Consider the following 24,898-nt stretch of genomic DNA (forward strand, 5'->3'; position numbering starts at 1 on the left):
ATTATATTTATATCAATTCAAAACTCCAATATCACGATAATTAATTAGATTATATTTGTATCGATTCATAACTCCATTTGAAAAGCAGCTGCCTATTATTTAGCTGCTCTGTAACATCTGCAGCAGAGCACAAATAGAATGATACAAATTAATAGAATAATAGAACTGATACATATTGCAATGCCACATTCTCATCAGTTCATAGCAAAAGAGAGTCTCTGCCATGTCACTTTAGTTCAAACCTCCAGCAGTGACTCAGCGTTTGTTTTCATGTTATTGTTTAGGCAAATGACTGCCTGGGAAAGTGGCTGAGTGTCTGTCTCTCTGCAGCACCTTTGTGTGAAGTTGGAAGGCAATTTGAAGAGATTAAATAATTCAGTTCAGATCAACTTTAATGCATGTTCAGAATTGAAAAAAGAAACGAAATGTTTATTATTTAGATAAGAAAATTCTTCATGAAGGAAGAAGGGGTGATTTAGAGTCACTAAGTAACCAAACATGCATTAAACTGGCCTGTGTGAGGCAGCTGGAGCATCACAACAAGAGAAAAACAATGCACACAATCACTGTGTGAACCTGGCCTAGGATGTGATGTCAACCTGCACCATGTGGCAGTGTCATAAGTCAAGCTGACGCGTCAGTATTAAAGGCGGGTAAATAAAGCTTGGGGGAGAGTCTACCATTTCAGCTGATCAGCAACCGTTAGTAAGACACAAATATCATCAGCCACCGGCGGGAGCAGAGGCACGAGGAGGGTGGGAAGAGAGGCAGTTAAACCAGATACAGAAAGGGTTTGTTACTCTCAATTTTCACAAGACAGTCACAAGAACACAATGTTAAAAACAGACGTGATTTTCAGTGTTCTTATCCAAAAGTGGTTTGGGCATTGGAGTGACTCACTAAAATGGGCCAGACGGCTGGAACCTCATTAGACAGGTTCAAGTGGAAATGCTTTTGCAAAAATTCGAGCATTATTCGCTTGATGCAACGCTGACGGATGAGTATTCAAGCTCCTTGTGTTGCACTCAGGCGTGGCAGAGGAATGAGTTGCAACAAAATCGCTGACGAGCGTCACACACGCATTCACACCAGATGAGAGGACAACCACTGCCATCCACAAACACAACAAAGGCTTCTCAAAGAGACCCATTGTTAAACCTCAACACTAAGCCCCAGTCAACATGTCTGAACCAAACTTCATCCACGCTGACAAAACCGTGCAAAAGATATATCAGGCACAGAACGTAGGTGGAGGTGGATCAACTCAGGCAATAAATGACTTTGACGTCCTAATGGCTTAAAGGAGCGCATTCTCTGCAGCAGAAGTTCTCCAACATCTAAACCATCGTTAATCCCCTGCTTAGGCAACAGCACGAAACAAGAGGGCAGATGAAGAGGAAGGCCCTGAACGTCTCGCCTTGGTCTGATGGTGAAAACTTCCAGAAAAGGAGACATTCCCTGCTTTCCCTGAGGAATGTTTGAATAAGAACCAGAACACGAGATGTGTAATGTAGGCCTCAGCGCCCGAGGAGGAAAAGGGCAAGAGGAGAGCAATCATTTAATTAGCCGAACTCGACACGCTCCTCTGGACAGGAGGTTAATGGAGTCGGTGTCTACACAGAGGCAAAGGGGATAGCTGAGGAAAAGCATGGCAGGGTCTCAGTATGCACAATATGTAGATGCTGTACAATGACTGAGATCCTCGAGCTTAAAACCTGAGGGGGCATCCAGGTCAAACTGAACAGGGATTAGGTGTTCCCCATCTCTTTTGAGGCTTGAGGAAAAGAAAACTAAAGAAAGAAAAAGACTTTCTCAAGAGGATTTCCACCATAGAAGTCATTTTCAACAGTTAGATTATGATTGTAAGCAAAATAATCCTGTAAACATTACACCCTGAAAAGAAGCCACTCATCCTCAACGAGTTCAAGTGTTCCAGACAACACCATGGCTCTATCTTTATAAATTCAAGGTCTGGAGACAACTAGAAACATATGAGATGTGAATGAGTTGTGTGTCTTACTAAATCAAGGTTAAAATGATTTGGGGAACAGCCAGTCAGGACAGGGTGGAAGAGGTTCAAAAACTGGTCAACATGCGTCAAAGCAGCTGCATTGACTGGACAGTAGAGGGAGGTGGAAATGTCTCTTTCAATCCAATTAATAATTCTTGGAGCTATTGCCTGCCTGACATTGTGTCGAGCATTTCTTTTGGTGCGCAGGGGATTTTTTGGGTGTGTCTTTCAGCTCTTTAGTTCCTAATCCTTCAGTATACCAGGAGTTTTTATTTGCCTATTTCAAGCCCACATTTCTGTGAGTCATTGTGGGGATGGACCCCTCCTGTTGAAACATGAAGCAGTCTATCAAAACATACATGAGCCATTTGGTGTTTAAAACTTCTGATGACTTGAAGGAGAGACTGTCAGCCAGACCTTGTCATCCATATTTATATATCCCTAATAGAGCTCCAACTAATGATTATTTTGCTAAAAGATAAATAATTTTTCTACGAATCAGTTGGTGACAAACAGATAGCAAAATGCCGCCTTAAAGAATATTATATATACAGAATTTAAATCAAGTGAAGCTAAAACTAGACCATCTAAGTGGTTCTGGACAGATATAAAAAACTGTTTTCTCACCCCTCGTGGGGTGGTATGTGTCATCCTCAAGCTCGGGTGCAACAGGTGGGCCAACATCATATTGGATAAAGAATTGGATGTTACTTAGATTTAAAACAAATCTAATACAAGGAGGTCCAAAAAGCCAAAAATGTAACTTTTTCTAATTCAAGTCAAGATGTTTGCTTTGGTTATGAAGTTGTTAAAGACAAATCATAACCTGAAAATATGGTGACGCCTCAAGGAATAAAAAATAATTAGTTTTTATTTATTTAAGCTACGTTTATGCAGCACAATTCACACAAACTAAGCAAAAAGGAGGTCGACGGATATTGGATTTTTAAGGCCGATGCTGATGCAGATGATAATATATTATATTGACATCAGTCTAACTGCTGCCGATTTCTGGAGGGCAGTTCTAGAAGCTAATATCGCTTTTTAGAATGTCAGTTTAGATTATATTTTGCAGTCTTAATTTAAACGAAACAAAAACAAGAATTGACTATTAACACATCAAACAAAACATTAGCAATTAATCTGAACATGGTGGGAGCAGCAACACCTTCGCTTCACGTCATTTCAAGGCGTGAAGCATTAATTAATCAGTGAATGCATACATGTATCGGTACTCAGCTGCAGAAATCGTCCAAAATGTCGGCCTGCAGAAGCATCTATCTATCTCTATAAATACTGAACCAAGAGCATCAATAGGTGCAGACATAAAAACCAGTTAGGCTCTCTGATATGGTTACAGCTAATTGATTACTGAAGAAGTGAGAAAAACATGTTTACTGCACTCATATGGGGGAGAATCTCAAGAGGATTATTCCAATGACAAAAACACCAAAGGCTGATATTTCAAAAGTCAGACCTCAAACGATGATTGGAGATGTGGGCAGCATTGAAGGACAGAATGAGGCCAAAATAAAAAAAAAAAATAATAATAATAATGAATTCTCAGTTGCTTCTAGAAACAATTAGTATTAATATTTATTGTTCCTTTTATTTATCCAGGCGGCATGAAGAAGTTTCCTAACCTTTAATTTCTGGAAAATCACACTTTGATGGAGCTCTTTTTGCCCGCACAGGTATCCGCTTCCTCAGAAACATAGCAGAGTGAATAAACTGGAAGAACCGTTTCTGGTTGGTCCTTCGCTGTTCTGTTGATTTTAAGCCCATTTTCAGACAAATGGAGGGAGAAACACATGGGCTGTCTGTCGATGCTGCTTTAAATCAGTAAATGCCAATGAGATAACAGGAGCTTCTCCCTTTAGGCGGACTGCCAGAACCCCTGCTTAAAGAAGTGATTACATCCTTTGATGATAGGTTAATCAAGTGGATTAAACTAGGAATTAATTAGTTGCATTGAACAGCTGTTTTCACTCTAAAATGATGTAGAAACAGCTTGAGTTGACTTCGTTTTCCCTGCATTGATTAACGGTTGCCTCTTTTGTGAGAGTAGCTGCTTCTAAAGAAAATTCAAGTCTAAAACTAAGTTTAAAAACAAAAAGTATAACATATCACAATAGTTCCTACAGAACGCTTGAGGTTACGGTTAGGGTTCGTAGAGTCCAGGTTAAGGTAATAAATCAATTGTATTATGGAAGAAAAATAAATACAGCATGTCTTTTCTTGGTTTCAGATGCCCTATTATTGATTTTTTTTTCTCCACATTGAATCTCACATTTATTCAATATTATTCAGTTGTATAAAAATCCAAGGCTTTTTACTGGAGGCAAAGTAATGCCAGGAACATAATGTTCAAACTTCCCCCTGTTATCTTCTAATTTACGAGGATTCTGTGCCGGAGCCTCTTTAGCTGAGAGATTTGTTAACTTGCAACAAGTTATAGATTTGGTTCTCCTCCAGCATCCTGTTAGCTTTTCTTTATCTTCCTGCTAGACCGGATTCTGCTCCATTCCTTTTTTTATTGCCTCTTCTTAATTTAGAAGGAGGCATGGGGGGTAAAAAAAGAGATAAACTCCAGAAAATCTGCAGATTATAGTGACAAAAAACCAAAAGGGTTTTCCATAGAAGTAGTTATTTCAAACATTTAGCAAATATTAGTCCTTTAAGGGAAAACCTGTCTTGAATTCCTAATAAGAAGTACTGGAGGCTTCCTGCAGGTTAAAGGAAAGACTTTTTGTTTTTTTCCTACAGACAGAAGACATAGGCTGCTTTGTTTTAAATGTTCCCCTTTTTGGGGGCAGACCTTGTTAAAGAAATTTTCCAATAATAAGTTATAAGTTAGATAATACGTTAGCACACATTCAGTTTTAACCACTACTTTGTCCTCCAAAGACTATATTTATTCAAAGTCACCTGTTATTTGTGCAAAAAATGTGTTGTGAGATAAGTTGGGGATCATGAATCATGTTGAACAAACTAAATCTCAAACTAAATCCAGATTTCTGTTAGCTCTTTAAATATGTGTATTTCAAATAGGGCTGGAACAATTAATCGGATTAATTGATTATTGAAATAATCATCAATTTATTGAGCGATTGATTAACTGTTAACTGGAGTATAGAGACTAAAACATTCCTTTAACTGACAGAGCGACCCACTTAGAGCAGTAATTATACCAAAATTGCAAAAATAATATGTGCACATTTTGCATTTAAGATAAAAAAAAAAACTTTTCCATCTGTCAGTATGCTCTATCCGGAACTCCTCAAGTGGAAAAATTTTAGTTTCACCTGGTTTCATTTTCTATAAGGAACCTTTGGATATTCGTTTGTTAACCATTTAATAAAAAATAAAATAATGGACTGATTGGACGATTTGCTAAATAATGGTTAGTTGCAGCCCTCATGTCACTATGATGTGTGAGAAAATAACATGTTGAGAAAAAAAGTTTTAAAAAATTGGAAAAATTTGAAGACATAAATAGGTGCATAATACTCAACAATTAATCGCATTTGGTGTTTCAAATCATTAAGCAACAAAATTTGTTAGTGTAAAGGGAAATGTTACAAAAAAGAAACCCTTTTAATTTAGGTAAAAAAAAGAAAATGAAAAAAAAAAAAAAAAAAAAACACAATTTAGAATGTTGGTAAACCGCAAAGTCGGCCTAGTTTTCATCACTGCTATTTAATGAATCCTGTCAACGTTGCTTGAGTAAAGTTTTGTAACGCTTACTTTTAGTATTGTCTGTTTATTTAACAAAGGGTACTCGAACAAAGAGGCCTTATGCAATATGCGCATTTTTCATATATTATTTAAAAAACGCATATATATCCATCTTCAAATAAGTCAACATAAAGCAAGCATTATACTAATAATGTTTACTTAGTCTTTTTAGTCAGAAAATAATTTTTGCACCTGGCATGAGCAGTAGAAAAACATTTCTGCACGCCATCGCCATCAGCTGGAAGTACTTAATTACGCATCATTACCTTCCCATCTTCCATAGGGAGGCTTTAGCTCCGGTTTCAATGAACACAAACGTTTATATTGTGTTATCACTCTTGGCATCCAATTTTCTTTTTGCTTTTTTTCACATTTGATGTCGGGCTTTTCCTCTTTCTTTTCTGCTTTGCTCCATGACTTCCTGGTTTAAATCAACGAAGCATGTCCAATATCGTACCTCTGGTCACATGGTCTCGTTACAGTCGAAACATAAAAGGGCTTGTATGTAGAAATGGAGGAAAAATGACATGCACACCAGTGCCTTAAAACATATTAAGCTGAAAGGGTGCAGAAGTTTAATCAGAACGCGTTTAGTATGCAGCCAAAGTAAGCTTAGAAATTCCTAAAGCAATAATACTAATCTATTCATTTTCTCCTTCCGTTGTTGATTTTCTGTGTATTTTTAGACACCTATCTTTTATGGAAAGAACGTCTTGGGATTCTGGACCAATATATATCTTAATAGTCCAAACTTTAAACAAAACAACTATAAATGAAAAGAATCATATAATATAAACACATCTAATGTGTTATTTCATCTATTTATGTACTAAAATTTATAAGAGCAAGGGTTGAAGAGGGTCTCGACTTTTTGTATTTCTCTCATTGTTTTATTTTTCTTTTCTGCAAAAATATATTAAATATGTGTGATTCCCATCTCTATGGAAACAGGATACTGAAAAGAAGGTACAGAGCCATTGTGCCAATGCAGCTTTACAACATGCTTTAACAAATGTCCATTTCAGCTTAATAATAAAATGGTTAGAAATCAATGACTGATAAGTCAACTATAGTCCTAAAGGGGAAAAACGGTTTAAAACCTGCAGTAAAACTGCAGAAATATAAATAAAGACACTGCGTTATATAAAAAAAAGACTGAGCCCTTATTAGGATATCCTTCAAAAGAGGGCTGCGTTCTTCTGGGATTCATTGATGTGTAATAAACAGACATTTAAGGACTTATGAAGATCAACATAAAGCCAAACAGGCGTCTCAGCCACCTGTGGTTGGACATGTGACCCATTAGTAATCACTACCTTTTAAAGCCCTGAGAAAAGCCTGAGAGCAGTTTGCTTTATCTGAGCCTTGCAAGGTTTTCTCTTTCCTTTTATTCTACTGACAGAAGATGTAATCGTGCCCGTTCTCAACATGACCTGAGGGTGACCAAAAGGTGAATGGCTTTACCGTCACCCTGAGGAACGGATTATACAGCTACTTTAACCGATGTCATCTATAGAAGAACAAAAACAAGCCTTGAGTAATAAAAAGAAAGCACATGAATGCCAGGAATCTTTAAAGCTACCTTTTCTAAGAAGCTTCAATAGTTAATATGGGAAAAAGAAGTAAGCTGCACTCCATTTTTAATTATTTGATCTTTACTGCAAAGGTCTGGTCTTAAAGATGACTGGGTTATGACTACAGGCCAGACCGTCAGAGGAGACAGAGCTGAGAGGGGACAGCATACCAAAGAAATCTACACCACTCTTGGCCCTCCTTACCCAGGCCCACCGCATCACGTGCCCCCCGCCAAGGGAAAGTCCCTGAAATACGAGGGGACCGCATCCCTGCTCCTAACATTCGACGTTCAAGTCTAAAAACTTAACCTAATACAAGCCTCCAAAAAAAACCAGTGAACGTTACTGCCCAGGAAGTGGCAAACATCTGTGAAACAATGGCCCTGTCACGCTTTTAGACCGCTGGGAAGGACACCGCACTGGAGTCTTCCGGTGTTAAGGTGATAAGTATTATCACAGTAGGAGCCCAGCCTCTCTGTGACCCTCTATTTGTCTTTATCCAGGAGACACTGAGCCACATCTGTGGATTGGCGACAAAGGAGCCTGCAGTAAAACAAAGACACTCAATTCATCAACAAGCATAGCTGTTAAAAGAAGATGGATTCATTGATTATCTAACCCTTTAGGCTTCTTCTAATTTTAGTCTGACTGTATAATAAGAAAAATATAAAAATAGAGGAAGCAGCAGCTAAAAAAGGAACCAAGACCATTTTCTTTTCAACAGATGCTCATGCATGCATTCATCTGAAACATGTTGTGTCTTTCTATGCTGTCGTTTGTAACGAGGGACCCGATCAGCTTGTGTAAAGGGACACCTTGAAATGAGCGCCACGGGGACAACAATAGACGGTCCTTCCTCTAGGGATGTGTGAGGGCAGCCTCTGCTACTGTAAGCTGCCACTCACAGCAGGAAGGACTGTGCAGCAGGAGCACAGTGACCCACATCCCCCACTGAAACCGTGAATCAGCTTATTGGCTGCCAGGGGGATCTGCTAATGGACGAATTATCTTTAACACTCAAGGAGTGACTTAGACCTTCAGAACGTATGAGAAAGAATTTCTTCAACTAAAAATCAGGATGCTTTGGGTTTTTTTTATGTATGTATTTTGTTTGTTTCAATAGCATGAATATCTCAGCAAATTTAAAGAGTCTTTAGTTCAATTTCATATTGCTGTCTGCAAAAAGCTTCACATTTTCCTTCTTTCTTGTAAAGTACAACATATTTCCAAATGGTCATCGAATGTATTTATCTGTAGCATCTTACCACCGACTTATATCCCTCATATGTGTTAAAAAAAAAAAAAATACTTGTCAATAAATCTCTTTTTGATTAATATCCTGAAGAGTCAGGGAAAAAACACCAAACATTTAACTGCACTAAGAAAACGTCCATTGACCAGAACAGGCAGGTTTGCAGATTGACAGGGATAGGGAGAAATTCGGAATATTTTAGATCTTACCAATTCAGTAAAAGCACCATTATAATAGATCGAGATGTAAAAAGCTTTCAAAACAGAGATGTGTAAACATTAGCTTGACATATACAGCGCTATACATACACAGCGATGATCAATATGACGGGCGGCTCTTCTCAAAAACTTGACTTTGTAACTTTGAGAGGGTCTGATCCTTTGCTTAATAGATCATGTGACCCAGAGTGATGCTTTCCTGCAGTCTGAGCTGCCCTTAAACACCACAGCTAACTAAGCTTAAAGTTGTTAGTGAACACTTTACCTGATCTGATGTTTTTGTTTCTCTGATTTAGAAAATTCACAATTCATGTCATTTTAAGGCACCTACAGAGGCATTTCCATCACATCATGTAGACAGATGGGCTAGACGTTTTCTATCTAAGGAAACCTGGCTACCTGCATCCAGTCATTGCCTTTGCAGGAGGAGCTCCTCCTGGATAAACAATGTGAACATAGCTGTCTGCTGAAACAGGAGGTAGAGCTTCTCAATTTGGCAGGTTAATGGATATGTGAGTAAATACTGAAAGCCAGTGGCAAAAATGAACCACAATGTTTGCGTCTGCCGATTACCCCCGCTGCAAAAAAACTTTCTTTAAACTCTAAAAGAACAAAATAAACACTACCTGGACAAACGCTTGGCATGTAATGGCTAAGAATTGAGGCTGGTTTTCTGAGGCTTTCTGGTTTATCCTCATCCCTGGGTAAACTTTTTTCCAAACGTGCTCTTCTTCCCTCTATGGCAGTATTTCAGCATCACTCAGTCTAAAGATCGGATTATACTTCTGCAACTGGACACATCAAACGTCGCTTGGGTCTGGTCGCGAACAAGTTTTGCTGAAATGCTTCGGCACCGTTGGTCTGGGATTTCTAGGGATGCACAGCAGTTTCCCGCCAAAGTGAGAACTCGCAAGAACTTCGGCGGATGGTAACGAGAACGACGGCGGCGCCGGCCGGAGTGTTTCTTTGCCAAAACAACAATGGCGCACCTGCAAGATATCACGGTCACTGATATGGATCTAGAGTTGCTAGACATCGAAAAGGAACAGGTTCTGTTAATGGAGTTAGCAAAAAGGCTAATTAACCTTTTGTCGTAGTTTACACTTAACAGATAACTCGGTTACCATGCTCAGACCGATCTCGGCACGGTTTCAAAACGGTAGTCTAAATGGAGCTTTAAAATTTGGGTAGAGATCCACTTTAATTTGAATATAATACAGACAGATCAAATATAATGGTGGGCTGATATTAGCATTTTTCTCTCAATTCAGCATCAGCTGATACCTGCATGAGTTTGCCGATTCCTTATGGCATTCTGCAGCCTTGTCATGAGATCATGTGAAGTGTATGATGCAGCTATCCATCAATGTTTTGTTTGCTTTGCTAATACATTTTTTTAGTGTGTAACATTTGTTTTCATTGTCATTTTTATCATGTGAATGGAGGAAGAAAAAGTCATATTGGCTTTAAGAATCTGTTAAGAATCAGTTGGACAATTTTCTAGAACAAAAACCAGGACATAGCAGTTTATTGTTAAAGTTAGCCAAAGTCGTCTATACGATTCATTTTATGGGATGGACCCTATCAGACTGAACATCTCTGCTTCACTTTTATACCAATTTGTTAGCATGTCCACCAACCTCGGAAACAGTAAGGAATATCCTGAATGTACAGGGTTAAATGTTAGCACATAGACGATATGAGGTATCATTTTTAAAATGCCCTCTACAAGCTAGTTATTATCTGCAGTAAGTTAGTTTGTTGAGAGGCCTCTCTACTCCAGATTACATCCTCATATAGAAAAAAGGAAGTATATGGCCAACCACAATGTTTGACAGATGCTTTCAGGTTCAATGGATTGAGTGTCTAAAGGATGCAAGGAAATCCAAAGGCAGGAATTTTTGGAATGGATTCAGTTAAAAGGTTATCCCAGTTATGCACAGATCTTTTTAAGCGATCTAAAATTCATGGGATTTGGCCTTATAGAAACCCAACAAGGTAATTAAAAAAGAAAAAAAAAACAGAATATGTGTTTTTGATTGCTGTGGAGCCTGCAGGGCTCAGTTTGCAAAAAGGAATGATGCATAAAGTACAAAATGTAATGAACAGCAATACCTCCTTCTCATCGCTGAGATTAACAGTGTGTTCGGTCCGAGACTTCTTCCATTCTGCTTTAATAAAGACCAGTACAGGGCGTCCCTTCCACGCAGAGCAATAACTATTCCTACACTCCTGGAAGACTTATTTTTCCTACCTCCACTTTCATCTCCTACTAGTCTCCATTTATGCATTTTAATGTGATAATATAATTTGTGTTTACCAAGGTTTTTTTTTTTTTTTTTATCCTCCTGGTTAATTTTACCTGCATCCCCTTTTCTCTGGATGGTGCTTTTAATAGAGACAATTATGCCATAAACTGTCTTTCTCCAAGAGGATACCCCCTACTTCTGTTTTTTAACCATTTATTTGCACATGAAGCCAAAAACTGAGGGTGTTGCTCCTCTTAATTTGTATACCCTCATAAAAACATTCCCTCTGTTTTAAGCCATCAGTTTTTCTTCTAAATGAATTAATGACAAACTACTGCTGTCACAAACTACCTGTTCTTTTTTATTCTAAAATAAGTAGACCAAATTGAGGGTTTCTAAATGTGGTGGCATCTGTTTTCAGGTGGACAGAGCAGTTACTGCCATTAACTAAAGAGACTCTGTGTTTGTTTGCGTCCTAGAAGGTACCTCTAGTCCAGTGTTTGTGTTAAAATTACAGACTGAACTGTTACATCCATACAAATGAATTCCCTCCTGTCCACCTTTTCTTTTTTGTGACTCGTTCAGTCCTCTTAAACCCCTAGTCAGACAGCGGCTCATGCTGGTTCCTCTCGTCTGCAAAAGTAAATGACAAGTTGCAGTTAACTCTTCCTGTGATAAAAACCTTTCTACTAGCAGGATTTAAACGCTATATTGAATCTGGCTGTATTGCATGATACTATGTAATGTGTTGTTGGTATAAAACTGGATTTCACATAATTGGATGAAATGGATGACTTGAAAAAGACGTTAATGGATCCATTTCCAAACAAACACCTAGAATCGAGGCCTTGCTATTTATAAGAATGAGTATTATCTCTGCTATCAACACTACAGTTTTTATTTAATGTAATTGAACCTTCTTTGATACAGGTAAAAGCAACAAATCGTAAACATTAAAAGCTCATGATCATAACAGCTCAGCTATTTCTAGTAGCTGAAGTGATCTAAAACTAAAGGATGGCTGCAGAGAGAGGAAGAGGACATAGAGTGTTGACTGTGACCCAAGAGCAAAACCCCAACTTCTCTCCGAGGCTCTGACTCTATCCTGTTTTTCCTCAAGTGTGCGGCAGATTGATAGGAGAGAAGCATCATGCAAACATGCAAATTCCTCTGCTCCCAGCAGGGCTTAAGCAAGCATGTTGGAGATAGGCAAATGTTGAACCTCCCTTCTGAACAAATCCCTTTATTAATGCAATCACTGAGCTCTTGGATCACAAGAGTCACCTTCGATTAGACTCCAAACACACAAGAATGACTGATTCAGAAGTTTAACTCAAGTTAAAGGTCCTGGAGGAATGCAAGAAGGTTGTGGATTGTTTTTTAATTTATTCTGATGCACAGCAGTCAGTTTCTTTATATTCAGATTACATATAAACCTGCCGACTCGTTACATCACAACCGAAAGGAAGCGCAATGTTTGTCGAAACGCCAGACACAAAGATTAAAGTGGGAGAGGTCCCGTTTGTAACCATCAGACGCCTCCCCCTCATTGGTCTCCAAAACACTCCTCTGCTTGCTTCCTCGGCTCAACAGAGGTGATTTATAATTTCCACTGTTGCTCAAAAACATCCTTGGAGTGATATACTGCTGCTCCTGAAGGCGCGATCCCAATAAAGCAGGAAGAGTAAAATGTTGATAAACAGGGGGCTGTCACACACTGCAGGGAAATAAACTAATACAAGGAGATAGGAAAACCTTCAGATCTTTAGATTTTACTTTAAAAACAAAAAAAAGAAACTGGCTATGAATCCATTACCAAGGTCCTCTAGTAAATTCTTAATTATTCTGCTACTTTTTAATTATGTTTGGTGTAAACATAATTAAATATATTAATAATAATGCTAGAGCTGAAACAATTAATTGGATTAATTGTGATAAATCGATTATTGAAATAATCTTCAACTAATTTAGTAATCGATTAATCGTAAAGATGCCTTTACCTGCAACCCACTTAATACTCAATATGCTCAATCTAAAACTCCTTAATTGGAAAGGTTGTAGTTTCACCTGGTTTAATTCTTTAAGGAACCTTTGGCTATCCAATTATGCATCCATTAATCGCAAAAAATATCGACAGATTAATTGATTTGCAAAATAATTGCTAGTTGCAGCCCTAACATCCATTTGTAGGATGTTGGCTTGAAAACTTAAAATGGGAATTAATTTGTTATATTGGTCAGATGCTTAAGCTTATAGGCTCAATAAACAAATAAACCAATTACTACTCAAGCCGTCAATATAGTGGGTATAATAATGGCTCAAAGTTAAACCACTCTTCATGAGCAGAATCTGTATAGATCAGTTAATTTGTTGTTTTCCTTGTCATGCAGGTTAAGGTTACATAAGGTTATGCTGAACTTGAAAGGCTGATCTGCAAATGCAACAGAAGTTGTTTCAATGTGCCTTTGTGCATGCTTCTGCACGCTTATTACTAAGGGTATGCTTATCTCACAGGACAACAGCATTAAAATCTTATCACCATATATTTGTGGCACTATTGTGATAACGATAACTGATGGTACAAAAAAACACAATCGGAGCCCCACAGTCCCAAACACTACTATTGACAAAAATCTAGATTTAAAGTCGTAGGGAAGCGGCTGTTCCAACGGTTGCATTTCCGAATTGTCCCGAGTGGTGCCCGACTTTACACGAGTGAATAAAGTGAATGTGATTGGTTGTTTATCAAGGGGCGGGATTGTTGTGGCAGATATATGATATGATTGGTTGAATTTAGGTGTACAAGCTGACATAAGATGACTGGCCTGCATAAGATAACAAAAAAATCCACAGATTTTAAGACAGGATTTTTTATTAAATAGAAATTTTCAAACTTTAGGGACAATATTGTCTGATAAAGAGTACATTAATATACATGTTTAAGCAGGAATGATTTGACATTTAAATATGACTTCCCTACGACTTTAAAGTAGGCGTCTTCAGGACAGCAGTTACATAAAGAAGTGCAATTTATCTTAATAAACATTCAGCATTTAATCAAATTCAAATTTGTCAACGTCCCAATGGAGAAAAAAATGAAAAAGAAAAATATTAAAAATAAAATCACAATTCACCCATTTTTATCTAAACAAATTTTAATTCATTGTTAAGACCTTAAATAAAAATGGTTCTCAACACTAGAAATTGAGCACGATAATAAACGATACTTCAAATGTGTTTAGGAGTATTTTCCTTTCATAGCAGCCTAGTCTCCAGGTTTCAGCTGTTTGGCGTCGATTTGTTTTGTTTGGTGGAGGAAGTCGTCCTCGGTTACCGGTACGACTTGAAGTGAAACAGATTAGATAGTCTTCCTGATTTGTGCTGCCAATTTTTACAGGCACTAATTTTTGATGGCAATATTACACAATGATCACATTTCAGACAAATCAAATCAAACATCATCAATGAATAGAAAATAGAAGCGGAAATGCGTTCAACGTATTTACCAATGCCAATACAAGAGCAGAACTTTAATATCAGCCCAAAATCTCTCATTCAAACCCTCAGTATGATGCTGCCACTACCGTGCTTGAAATGATGAATGGTCCCACAGACTTGGGTTGACTCCTTCGAGCCACAATCAATTTGTCTTCTTCAAAACTCCCAGATGAAAACACGGATTTGCTTCAAACTACTTTAGTCCGCTTTGATACAAAATTGGCGTCACTAATGATTGATATATTTCTACTTGTTTAGTTCACTGCAGTCCTGAGTCGCCTTTGGTTCCTGGGTTGTTTCATCTGAGTGTAACAGCTTTGTTTAGTTTCACCGGAACTAAAAAATAAAAACAGTTCAGTTTAGGATCAGATTTCAAGTTGAACCATGAACTTCATGTTAAAAGAAAACCTGATAGATGTTGCTTCCTATGTGAGGAAGCCAACTTGTTTAATGGACTTTTACCGAAATATAATAATGTGTATTTATATAATCATGGTTCTGTGTAATGTTAAAAATTCCCAGCCAGTGTATCCACTACAGCATTCACACCATCGATGACTGAAAGCAAACCTCCGGCTGGGACTAGATGTTTTAAAGGGTTTTACAGTTGAATTTCTCATTATTTTGATTTTAAAACATCTGAAGAATTTCCTCCCGGAGTCTAGTTAAACGTGACCCGTATCCTGATCGTTGAACACATAACCCTAAATCACAGGAGAGGATACACCTGACCCACCCCCAGGTTTATAACCTCAGTGCTCCCAGCAGGCCAAATGGCAGCTTTGAAGCCTGAGACGGTTGGATAACACCAGCCTGCATCTCTGACCTCAGTTCAAATGTGAGAAAGCTGCAGGCCTAAAAGAAAGAAAAAAATAATCGACTACTCCACTAATAAACAATCTGAGTGATTATGGTCCACCCTATTAACTACTTTAAGGTCTTTTCTTTACAGCTGTAATTAGCCTTTTTATGAAAAATAAAACAAAGCTATTTGAACCAATCTGAGAGCAACTGAGGCAGATCACAGCGTTAGGAGAACTCTGGAGAAACGCACTCAAACAGAGTTTCTGTTTTCACAGCCAGACACCAGGGAGGCTGACCTTTGCAGGGAGCCGTGTGGGAAACGGCTAACGCTGCGGTCATGTTTACTGACATTGTATTAAATCACTCCGATCCCTGCAACAACTTCACTGCGCCGGAGGAGACGGTGGAGTGGGTCCGCTCCCACGCTGTAAAAAGGCGTGGAGCGTGGCACTGCCTCATGGATCGATAAGGCGTACATCCTGGGTTTATTTTCAGGGAATTGACTCCACAGCTGTAAAAGACGCAGCTGTGGATGTTTAACGGCGGCTTGGATGAGGTTTATCATCCTGAGGCTCTGCTGCACGTGGGCGGACGTATTGGGTGGATGTGCATATTTAAATGAATTTAAGAGCCTGCATTTGTTAGGATGTTTGTGAAGGAAGGGAACATTTTGGGTTTATGTAAACAGGTCACTGAGCAAGATAAATAATAATAAAAACAGATAAAATAGATCAAAGTTTACTGTAACTTAATAAGGCTTATTACAGAGGAGTTCAACTTTTAGATCAGATTCAATCAAATGTTTTGTCATGTTAAGATAGATAACATGTTATCAGACACAATAAAACACATCCAAACCCTCTTGAAGGTCGTTTGATTTATTCTTCATTTACATAGCGGTCTGTATTAGCAAGCATCATATCCTCTTAGCTTTAGCCTGATTTGAATGCTTTTTCTGCAGATTTATGCTGACACAGAAGACATTTTAAACACACTTTGGGAAAAAAACTACATAAATGTCTTTTTGTGTTTGACTTTTTTTTTATCTTCCAAGGTGGAGACAAATTCTCCACAAGCAAAAAAAAAAAAAACAAACAGGGCAAAACATCATTTACCAAATGCTGTATATTAAATGAGGTACAGAACCAAAGAGCCATTTGCAGCTCTGCAGATTTTGCAGAATGTTTTTTTTTATTGAACTGAAAAAATGACAAGAAATGTATTGAGCATTATTTCTACAGTGCTTTAAATCTGTACTTTGACTGGGCCACTTGAGGCTTACTCATTTTTTCTGCACCATGCTGTGGTCCTATGGCCGCGAAACAAACTCAGACCATCGCTTCTCAACCACTGGACGCTGCAGTTTCTTTAAGAGGCAGTTTATACTAATATGTTTAATTTGTTTTTGCTAAAATAAGGCACCATACTCTGTTTTTTTATATCCAAGGGCATTGATTCAGATTTCTTCTGTTTAAGCCCCAGGGAGGGCTTTGTTCCCTGTAATGGAGGTTTTGGGTTATTTGAATTTCTGTTGACATTACACAGCATCACCTTGGAGTAAATTCATTGGGATCTCCATTCCTGGGAAGATATGAGGCTGTTCTAAACGTTCTCCATCCTTTCAGCTAATCTTTTTTAATTTAGAGATTGTTTAGAATTATAGATTGTTTAGAATTGTTTGTAAATGACCCTCTGGCCCAGGGGTCGGCAACCCAAATTGTTCAGAGCCATATTGGACCAAAAAAACAAAACTGTCTGGAGCCGCAAAAATTAAAATGTCTTCCATAGGCCTCATATGGCCACATGGGCTCTAAGTGTATTAGCCCACTATAAAAAAAAAGGACTATGAGGGCTTAAGTATATAATAAGCATTCATGATTAAATGTTTATCCTGGAGCCCTTCACTGCACGGTTTAAGGTTTTGCTGCATTAATGAAATTATAGAAATACGATAAAGGAATCTTTCTACGTTGGACGTGTTTCTGTTGGGAGGAGTTGATTGAGTCATGAGGAACCAAGCAGGAACTGACATCCATCAGAGATGAGTTCTCTAACCCGAAATCCCACATCCTCCGTCACCATCGTTCCTTAAAGTGGATCCTTGTATGTTTTTGGAAGCTTTCCAGCTTCCAAAAACATACAATTCAATCATAGACATGATCCCTTCCAGATATCACCAAACCCCCCACCCCATCACAGAGGAAAGAGGGACCTACCCGCTCCAGCCGGTGAACAATACCTCCTTAACGACCGACTCTTAACAATCAGACAGGTTTCAGGTATTACAGGAGACAATCCCCCCTTTAACGACCGACCCTCAGAATCATAGACAGGTTTCAGATATTACAGGCTAACGATGGAACTAAACGACCCATTCATCGGTTACCATTGCATGTTTCCAAGCGATACAAGGCTTTGTCAATATAAGACTCAAACTAACTGCGGATCCAGACATTTGAATTGAGAAAGCTTCCTGGAGAGGTGGAGAAACGTCTTCAAATCTTGGAAACCAAGTCCAGTGGATATTTTATTGAATTTTTATGGAATTAACAGATTAATGAGAACTTTAACTATAACCTCTAGGTTAATGAATGTATTAAAGAATCGGCAAACATCTGCTATATTGTCTAATACAAATATAAGGGGAAAAAAGGGCTAATATCAGATAAATATACAGTAGTCCTCACCAGACAAAAATGGATACATCATCTGCTAAATATGAGTGGATTTTTATTGTATTGGAATCAGCCAATCCAACCATTGCGCTTCATGCAATCTGAAAACTAGAAAACTTTTTGAGTTGTTCGCAATTTTATTTTCTCTTTTTGGTTTAAATTGTGACTTGAATTTTTTATCATATAAATGGAAGGAAGAAGAAGCGAAATAGTAGAGTTGAAACAATTAATGGGATTAATTGCGATTAATCGATTATTGAAATAATCCTCAACTAATTTAGTAATCAATGAATCGTTAACTGGAGTATAGAGACTCTAAAACATGCTTTTAACTGACAGAGCGACCCACTTAGAGCAGCAATTATACCAAAATTAAATAAAATATATGTTCAAATTTTGCATTTAAGATAAAAATCTTATGTTAATATGCTCCATCCAGAACTCCACACATTGAAAGGTTGTAGTTTCGCCTTCTTTAATTTTGTAAACAGTCTTCTTTAAAGAACCTTTTGCTATTCAATCATTAATTGAAAAAACAATTGACAGATTAATCGATTTGCAAAATAATCATTAGTTGCAGCCCTACAAAATAGACTAGAAAAATGGTCCCAAAGAGAAATTTGGGCTGCGCATATCTGGAATCAGTTCGATCCTAAATAATCAGTTGATCCCTACTTCTCTCTCACAAAGACATGATTCAGAAGAAGGTCCAACAGACAATCTACTTCCTGTGGCAACTGGAGAACATCTTCTAGTCTGCCTTGGTGAACTTGGTCCTACATTTATCCGTCACTGTGTGGTTTGGCTCATTAACAAAATGAAAACTATGACTATCAATCAGGGCCAACCTTCCTTCCCTCCATCAAAGACTTGTCCAGGTCTAGAATCAAAACCAAGGCAGCTACCGTCTCTGTAGATGCCACACATCTTGGACACAGACCGTTCACATATTTTACCTTTACGCAGATTTAAAAAAATAAAACCTTGTTCTTTCAGGGTTCTAGTTTTTATTTAAGCAAATTCACATCCATAGAGAAGGTTCAACAAAACAAAATGGGTTTTTTGAACTGTTTTAGCTCATGATGCTGAAATTAATCAAATAAATAACTATAATCCGACCTAAAACAGTCTGTTTAAGGTGGGTAGGAGGTAACGTGGCTGTTCGATGTTATAACTAGTGATATATTTAGTTTAGCTTTGATAAATCTGTACTAAAGTGATGGATGGAAACACACATGCCCCATTTTAGGGCGTTTTTTTTTTTTTTTTTAGGCTAACTGTGTGCCAGCAGGGCAACATGAACTTCCTGGACTTTCTTATGGTTACATGGCAACAGAGCTCATGAAAGAAACTCAAAGGAGACAAAACAATAAAGTGAACAAAGTGTCTAAAAAGAAGGAGAATTGGATCAGCGTACAACAAAAAAACCTACACTGTTGTGTCACAAAGGACTAGTTCAGCTGTTATGCATGTTAACAAATTATAGCAGCGGTTGTTTAAACTCAGTGCCTCTCGCTCTCTAAATGTTGTCTTTATTTACACGAATGCCTGTTGGTGAGTCAACACTTGCTGCCTCTTTAGGTTGAGCCGCTGATGCAGAGTCAGCTGCTTTTATGCAAGTACATGGGTCACTCTAAAGCGACTCATTTCAGAAAAAAAAATTGCATATTCTTTTAATTAAAGGTAAAAACAAATAAAAAGCAGGTTCTCTTTGAAAAAAAATTATATTTTGACGCGTAAAGGACTGCGTGCATAAAAAAAACAAAAAAAAAAACGTATATCACTTTATTGTGCCATGAAGGGGAAATGCATTCTTTGCATTTTGACCCATCCCAATGGGTAGCAGTGGGCTGCCATGGTGCGGCGTCCAGGGGGCAATCAGGAACCCTGAGTGGAGGTTGTGGGGATCCAATCGGGTACTTTCAACCTTCTCATAGCACAAGCGCACTGCTGTAACCCACTAGGCGAACACCCCCCTCAACTGTGACGTAGGATCAAATGCTAGAATCCGAAAACCAACTTCTTTGAAAGTAAACATCCGATGAAAATGTCCTAATACAACCGAAGATATTTTATTGTACAAGTAGAGTTGGGAATTGATAATATTTTTACAAATCTGATTCCCTTTTCGATTCTGTGAAACGATTCGAATCCCTTTTCGATTCTGTGAAACGATTCAATTCCCTTTTCGATTCTGTGAAACGATTCGAATCCCTTTTCAATACTGTGAAACGATTCCCTTTTCAATACTGTGAAACGATTCCCTTTTCGATTCTGTGAAACGATTCGATTCCCTTTTCGATTCTGTGAAACGATTCGATTCCCTTTTCGATTCTGTGAAACGATTCGTTGCTTACTAAATGCTGTGTGCATAACTAGCGTTAAAAAACGTGACGTAAGTCGCGCTGCCCAGCGCTAACCTCTGGTGCTGCGTGGAATCGTTAAGAGAATCGTTAAGCGAGCTGGCAAAAGGTGCCATGGAATTAGAACACACGGAACTGGTTCTAACAGGAACCGGTTTTCGATTCCCATACCTATGTGTAAGAGTAATAAGTGGAATAAAGTGATTGGGATTTTCTAGCCAACAGGTTATGTGGAAGTGACAGAAGATAAACTTCTCCATCAAACCTATTCCCGCCCCTATGGCGCGTTAAACACAGCGGCTCTTAATGATTTCTGTTTGTTTTCTTTTTCTTAATGAAGAAATTATTTACAACAGGAAAGGTCTAACGACTGTTGATCCCATACCAGAAGTAAATCAGAAAACTCTAAATACATTTAAACATACTTGAGCTCTCAGTTACGGCTTATCAAAAATAAATCACCATAAGCCTTGTTTTATGGAATCAATCACCCAGGGAAATAAAATATATTCTATGTGACAGAAAGAAACACATAAAAGCTAAATGGGTGTCTTTATTTAACAGCCAGTTAAGGCCCAGCATGAAGGGCTGTTCAATGGTTTCCATCGATAAAGTCTAGTTAAAGACAGATGCTAATAGATAGAAATCCTGCTCTCATTAAGTTGGTTCAATACTACAGTTAAAAACAAGTAAAGGGGACTGAGGGGGTCCATCCCAGCTTTTAGTTTAACGATCAAATACACACAATGACTTGCAAACCTATCAAGAACTGGGAAAGGACAAACAAAAAATATGGGCTCTGATGTTTTTTACTACAGAAATCAGATGGTTTTGCAATGGAATTGTATTTTGCATGCTAATGTAATAAATTGAAGTTTCATTGTTTAATGCACAGCAGACTGTCTTGTCTAGAGCAGTGGTCTGCAACCTGCAACTCCGGAGCCACACATGGCTGTTTGAACCCTCTACAATGGGTCTTAATAAAGATATAAGAGCTAACTAATGCACTATAATAGCAAATACCAGTCTTAGAAGCTTAAGTGTTTTTTATGAAGAATATTTGAATAGAATTTTCACAACACAATGACTTTTTATTCATATTAGCTTCAAATGTATTTATTTTCCTTTTTGTTTACTGTAGAAGAAAATCCAATATTTATCTTTATGAACTAATTTAAAAACTAAGAATACGAATAAACTGTTAGTTGTCTAACATGGAAACAGATTTTCTATGGCAGATAAAAGTCATGTCAATTTTTGCTGCTCTACTCTTACGGAGCCGGATTAATGGCAAAATGTCTATTTTGACAGGAAAGGTGGCAGAACCCTGAGCTCGAGACTCAAATCTTGGTCCATTACTCTGAAAAAGTGAATTCAGAAAAAGTGGAATTTGACAGAGTGCATCAGAGGAGATTGACTTAAATCCCTATCACCGATAATCTAGTTCTTGAATAGATTATTCTAAAAACCTACCTTAGTTCCTATAACCATCCTTTCTTCAACCCAATTTACCTTCCTAATTTAAAAATGTAATAAACAAATAAACAAATAACCTGTTTCTTTGTATTTGACACCCACTGCAATAACTATATAAATATCCATATATATATATATATCCATATATATATATATATATATATATATATATATATATATATAAAAAACTGAATGTTGGAACTACTTTACTTTTTTTCATCACAATGTTTTTATCACTGCTACTTACCTTTATCTGTATAAGTCTATAGATACCCATGTAAACACTCTGTGCAATAACCCTATATAACAATCCTGCTATAAAAAAAAAACAACAACAAAAATCTGTCATATGTGGATGCACTGTATATACTGTATATATCTCATGCACCCTTTTCTTCCTTTTCCACCTTCTTTGACTATTAAAGCTGATGTAACGAGTGAATTTCTCCACTTTGAGATCAATAAATTAAATCAATAAATCAAAAACCTATTAATATCCCCCCCATTATAATGCTGCCACCACTGATGCTACATTGATGTTACTTCTTCAATAACTCAGTGCAATATATATGTATATATATACTTCTTTACCCTGTATATATCTAGCTCTTAGTTATAGAAAACATATTTATTGTGCAGGAATAAGGTCCTAGCTCTGTTACACTGGTAGCCAAGTTCTTGACATTTCGTTGTCAAGATTCACCTTGTGTTTTTTTGTGCAATGACAATAAAGGAAGTCTAAGTCTAACTGTGTTTGAAGCTAGTGTTTTTAAGCTAATGAGGAGTGTTTTGCACACTGGAAAAGAATCAAAATCTAGATAAGTAATTTTTTCTTAAAATAGGTGCATTTGTTCTTGGATTGAGGGGGTAAAAGAGACATTTTGCCAATGGAACAAGACAGCCATCCATCCATTTTCTGAAGGAAGCAAGGGGTGTTGGTGCCCATCTCCAGCTGTCTACGGGCGAGAGGCGGGGTACACCCTGGACAGGTCACCAGTCCATCACAGGGCAACACAGGACAAACAGGACAGACAACCATTCACGCACACACTCACACCTAAGGAGAATTTAGAGAGGTCAATTAACCTAACAGACATGTTTTTGGACTGTGGGAAGAAGCCGAAGTACCCAGAAAGAACCCACGCATGCTCAGGGAGAACATCGAACCCGTGACCTTCTTGCTGTGCCACTGAGCAGCCTTGGAACTGACAATTTACACTTAAAATAAGAAAACACAATTGCATAGTCTTATTTCAAGTGCATATTATATAATTATCTTATTTTAACAGTAAAAAAACTCAATCCATTTGAAAAGGACCTCATGTACCTACTCAAATGAAGGGTAAATTCACTTAATTTAAGAAAATGTTACTTATTTCCAGATAATTTTTCCAGTGCATCTATGCAGTCAATCTAAGACACATTTATTTCCCCCCAATCTGTCCCTGTATCCTCTTTCCAGAAATCCCTAAATGTGTGTTTTTACACATCTAATGAGTAAAAACAAGAGAACATGTTAAAGGGTTGGAAATAGTATGTAAACAGAGGATGTTTGCATTTTAGAAATGATGCATTCCCCAGCAATGTGCAGGAGGGAGAGAAAAAAAAAGAAAAAAAGATGCATCCCTCTCCATCACTGCGCAGGGCTTTCCCAGAGAAAACCACTGGGGACCCGAGGAAAGCGAGGAGGGGAGGAGGGAATCCTGCACATTTATTCCTAAATATACCAATAAAACCAGCATATAACCGGTGGATCTTACCTGTGACGGCTACATTGGTAGCATCAGATGAGTGGCTGGGTAGATCATTCGAGTAGGACCATTCTGAGCCCAGTACCGCATAGATGACGAGTCCACGTAGCAATACATTCACTACCATGAAACTATGCATGGTGAAAAGCAGCAGGGAAGGTACCTTACTCTGAAATAGGTCTGAATCAATCAGACAGAAGGAAATATATACAAAAAACAACGCAGTTTGCAGCCTTTATACAGACAAGATAATAAATGAGACACCTGTTATTAAGGGGGTAAAACAAGCTGCATGAAATGGGTCAAAAAGGGGAGCTAAAATGGGCTTCTAATGGTTTCACAGGCTGTTTCAGAGGGGGCCACCCCATTTCTAATTTTATACATTAAATATATGTATTGGCTTACAAAAAAAAGAAAAAAAATAGAAGCCCTAAATATCTATGGTGTAAAAATTTTAATATTTTTTTTAAACGCGGAAATAAAACCAGCTAAAAAAAGAGAGAAAGTGCTGATTTAAATCCTTAGGTTAGAGCCGAGAGTTGGTGGGAAAGCAGTCCGTGTACTTCCACGTACAAACATATTCCGCCTCGAACAGAAAAACAAAATAAAGAATATCCCCGTAGCATCAGATATTATCCATTCCTCTGCTTGTAGTCCTTCTTCCCGGCTGGATGTCGCGCGCGCTACATCCGTTTACTTCCAGAGGGAAGTTTGTTAAAAGTCGCAGCTTTCCGTGGCTGTCCGTGATACCGTATCCCTGCCCGTCATGGTTTCAGCTGCTGCTGCTGCTCGCCTCGCTTCCAACTCGCCGGGCTGGTGGACCAGCGAGGGGAGAAGGAAGTCGGTATGCAAAGCGGGCTTGACGTGACGAAAGGGACGGGGAGGGGTGAGGGACTGTAATTTGCCTCCAAATGCACGCGCGTGCGGGACGCCGCCTGATCGGAGGGAGACACTCTGGGTTTACCTGAATGGAGGTAGACCTCAGAAGCTGTCACCACCTTGGGCTTCAGCTTTTATCTGCGTGTGTTTGCTACAACAAAAACACGTAAGAATCTCTAGAAGCTTCCAGAAACTTTGCTTCTAAAGAGCTCTTCTCTCACAGAGAAACGTCGGGTGATGAGCACGTTTCTCAACTTAAGTGGCTTCATTGTTCTCCGCCACTGGTTCGTCCAAGTTTTGGGTCCCTTTTTCTCCCCCCCGCTGAGCCTTCCTATTGGCTGGATTGCCCCGACATGGCAGCGTCTGATTGGCTGCCTCAAACAGCACGGATATCTGTGTGTTTTAAAGAT

General features: G+C 38.3%; 1 protein-coding gene across 4 annotated transcripts in view; it reads right to left on the reverse strand.

The window, feature by feature from the left end:
- The window catches only part of LOC107087310 (stromal interaction molecule 2-like), a 66,111-nt gene extending 41,520 nt beyond the window's left edge, over positions 1 to 24,591 (reverse strand). For 2 of the 4 annotated variants that reach the window (XM_015378832.1, XM_015378829.1), the window contains exon 1: positions 23,619 to 24,586. In XM_015378832.1, the coding sequence (XP_015234318.1) occupies positions 23,619 to 23,748 (130 nt within the window). In that variant the 5' untranslated portion in view covers positions 23,749 to 24,586. Of the gene's footprint in view, positions 1 to 23,618 lie in introns of all 4 variants that reach the window. The other 2 variants (XM_015378831.1, XM_015378830.1) reach the window with 2 other exon arrangements.
- Between the last annotated feature and the right edge of the window lie 307 nt (positions 24,592 to 24,898).

This window comes from Cyprinodon variegatus, unplaced genomic scaffold (assembly GCF_000732505.1).
Source record: "Cyprinodon variegatus isolate N-32 unplaced genomic scaffold, C_variegatus-1.0 Scaffold179, whole genome shotgun sequence".
Taxonomy (NCBI): Eukaryota; Metazoa; Chordata; class Actinopteri; order Cyprinodontiformes; family Cyprinodontidae; genus Cyprinodon; species Cyprinodon variegatus.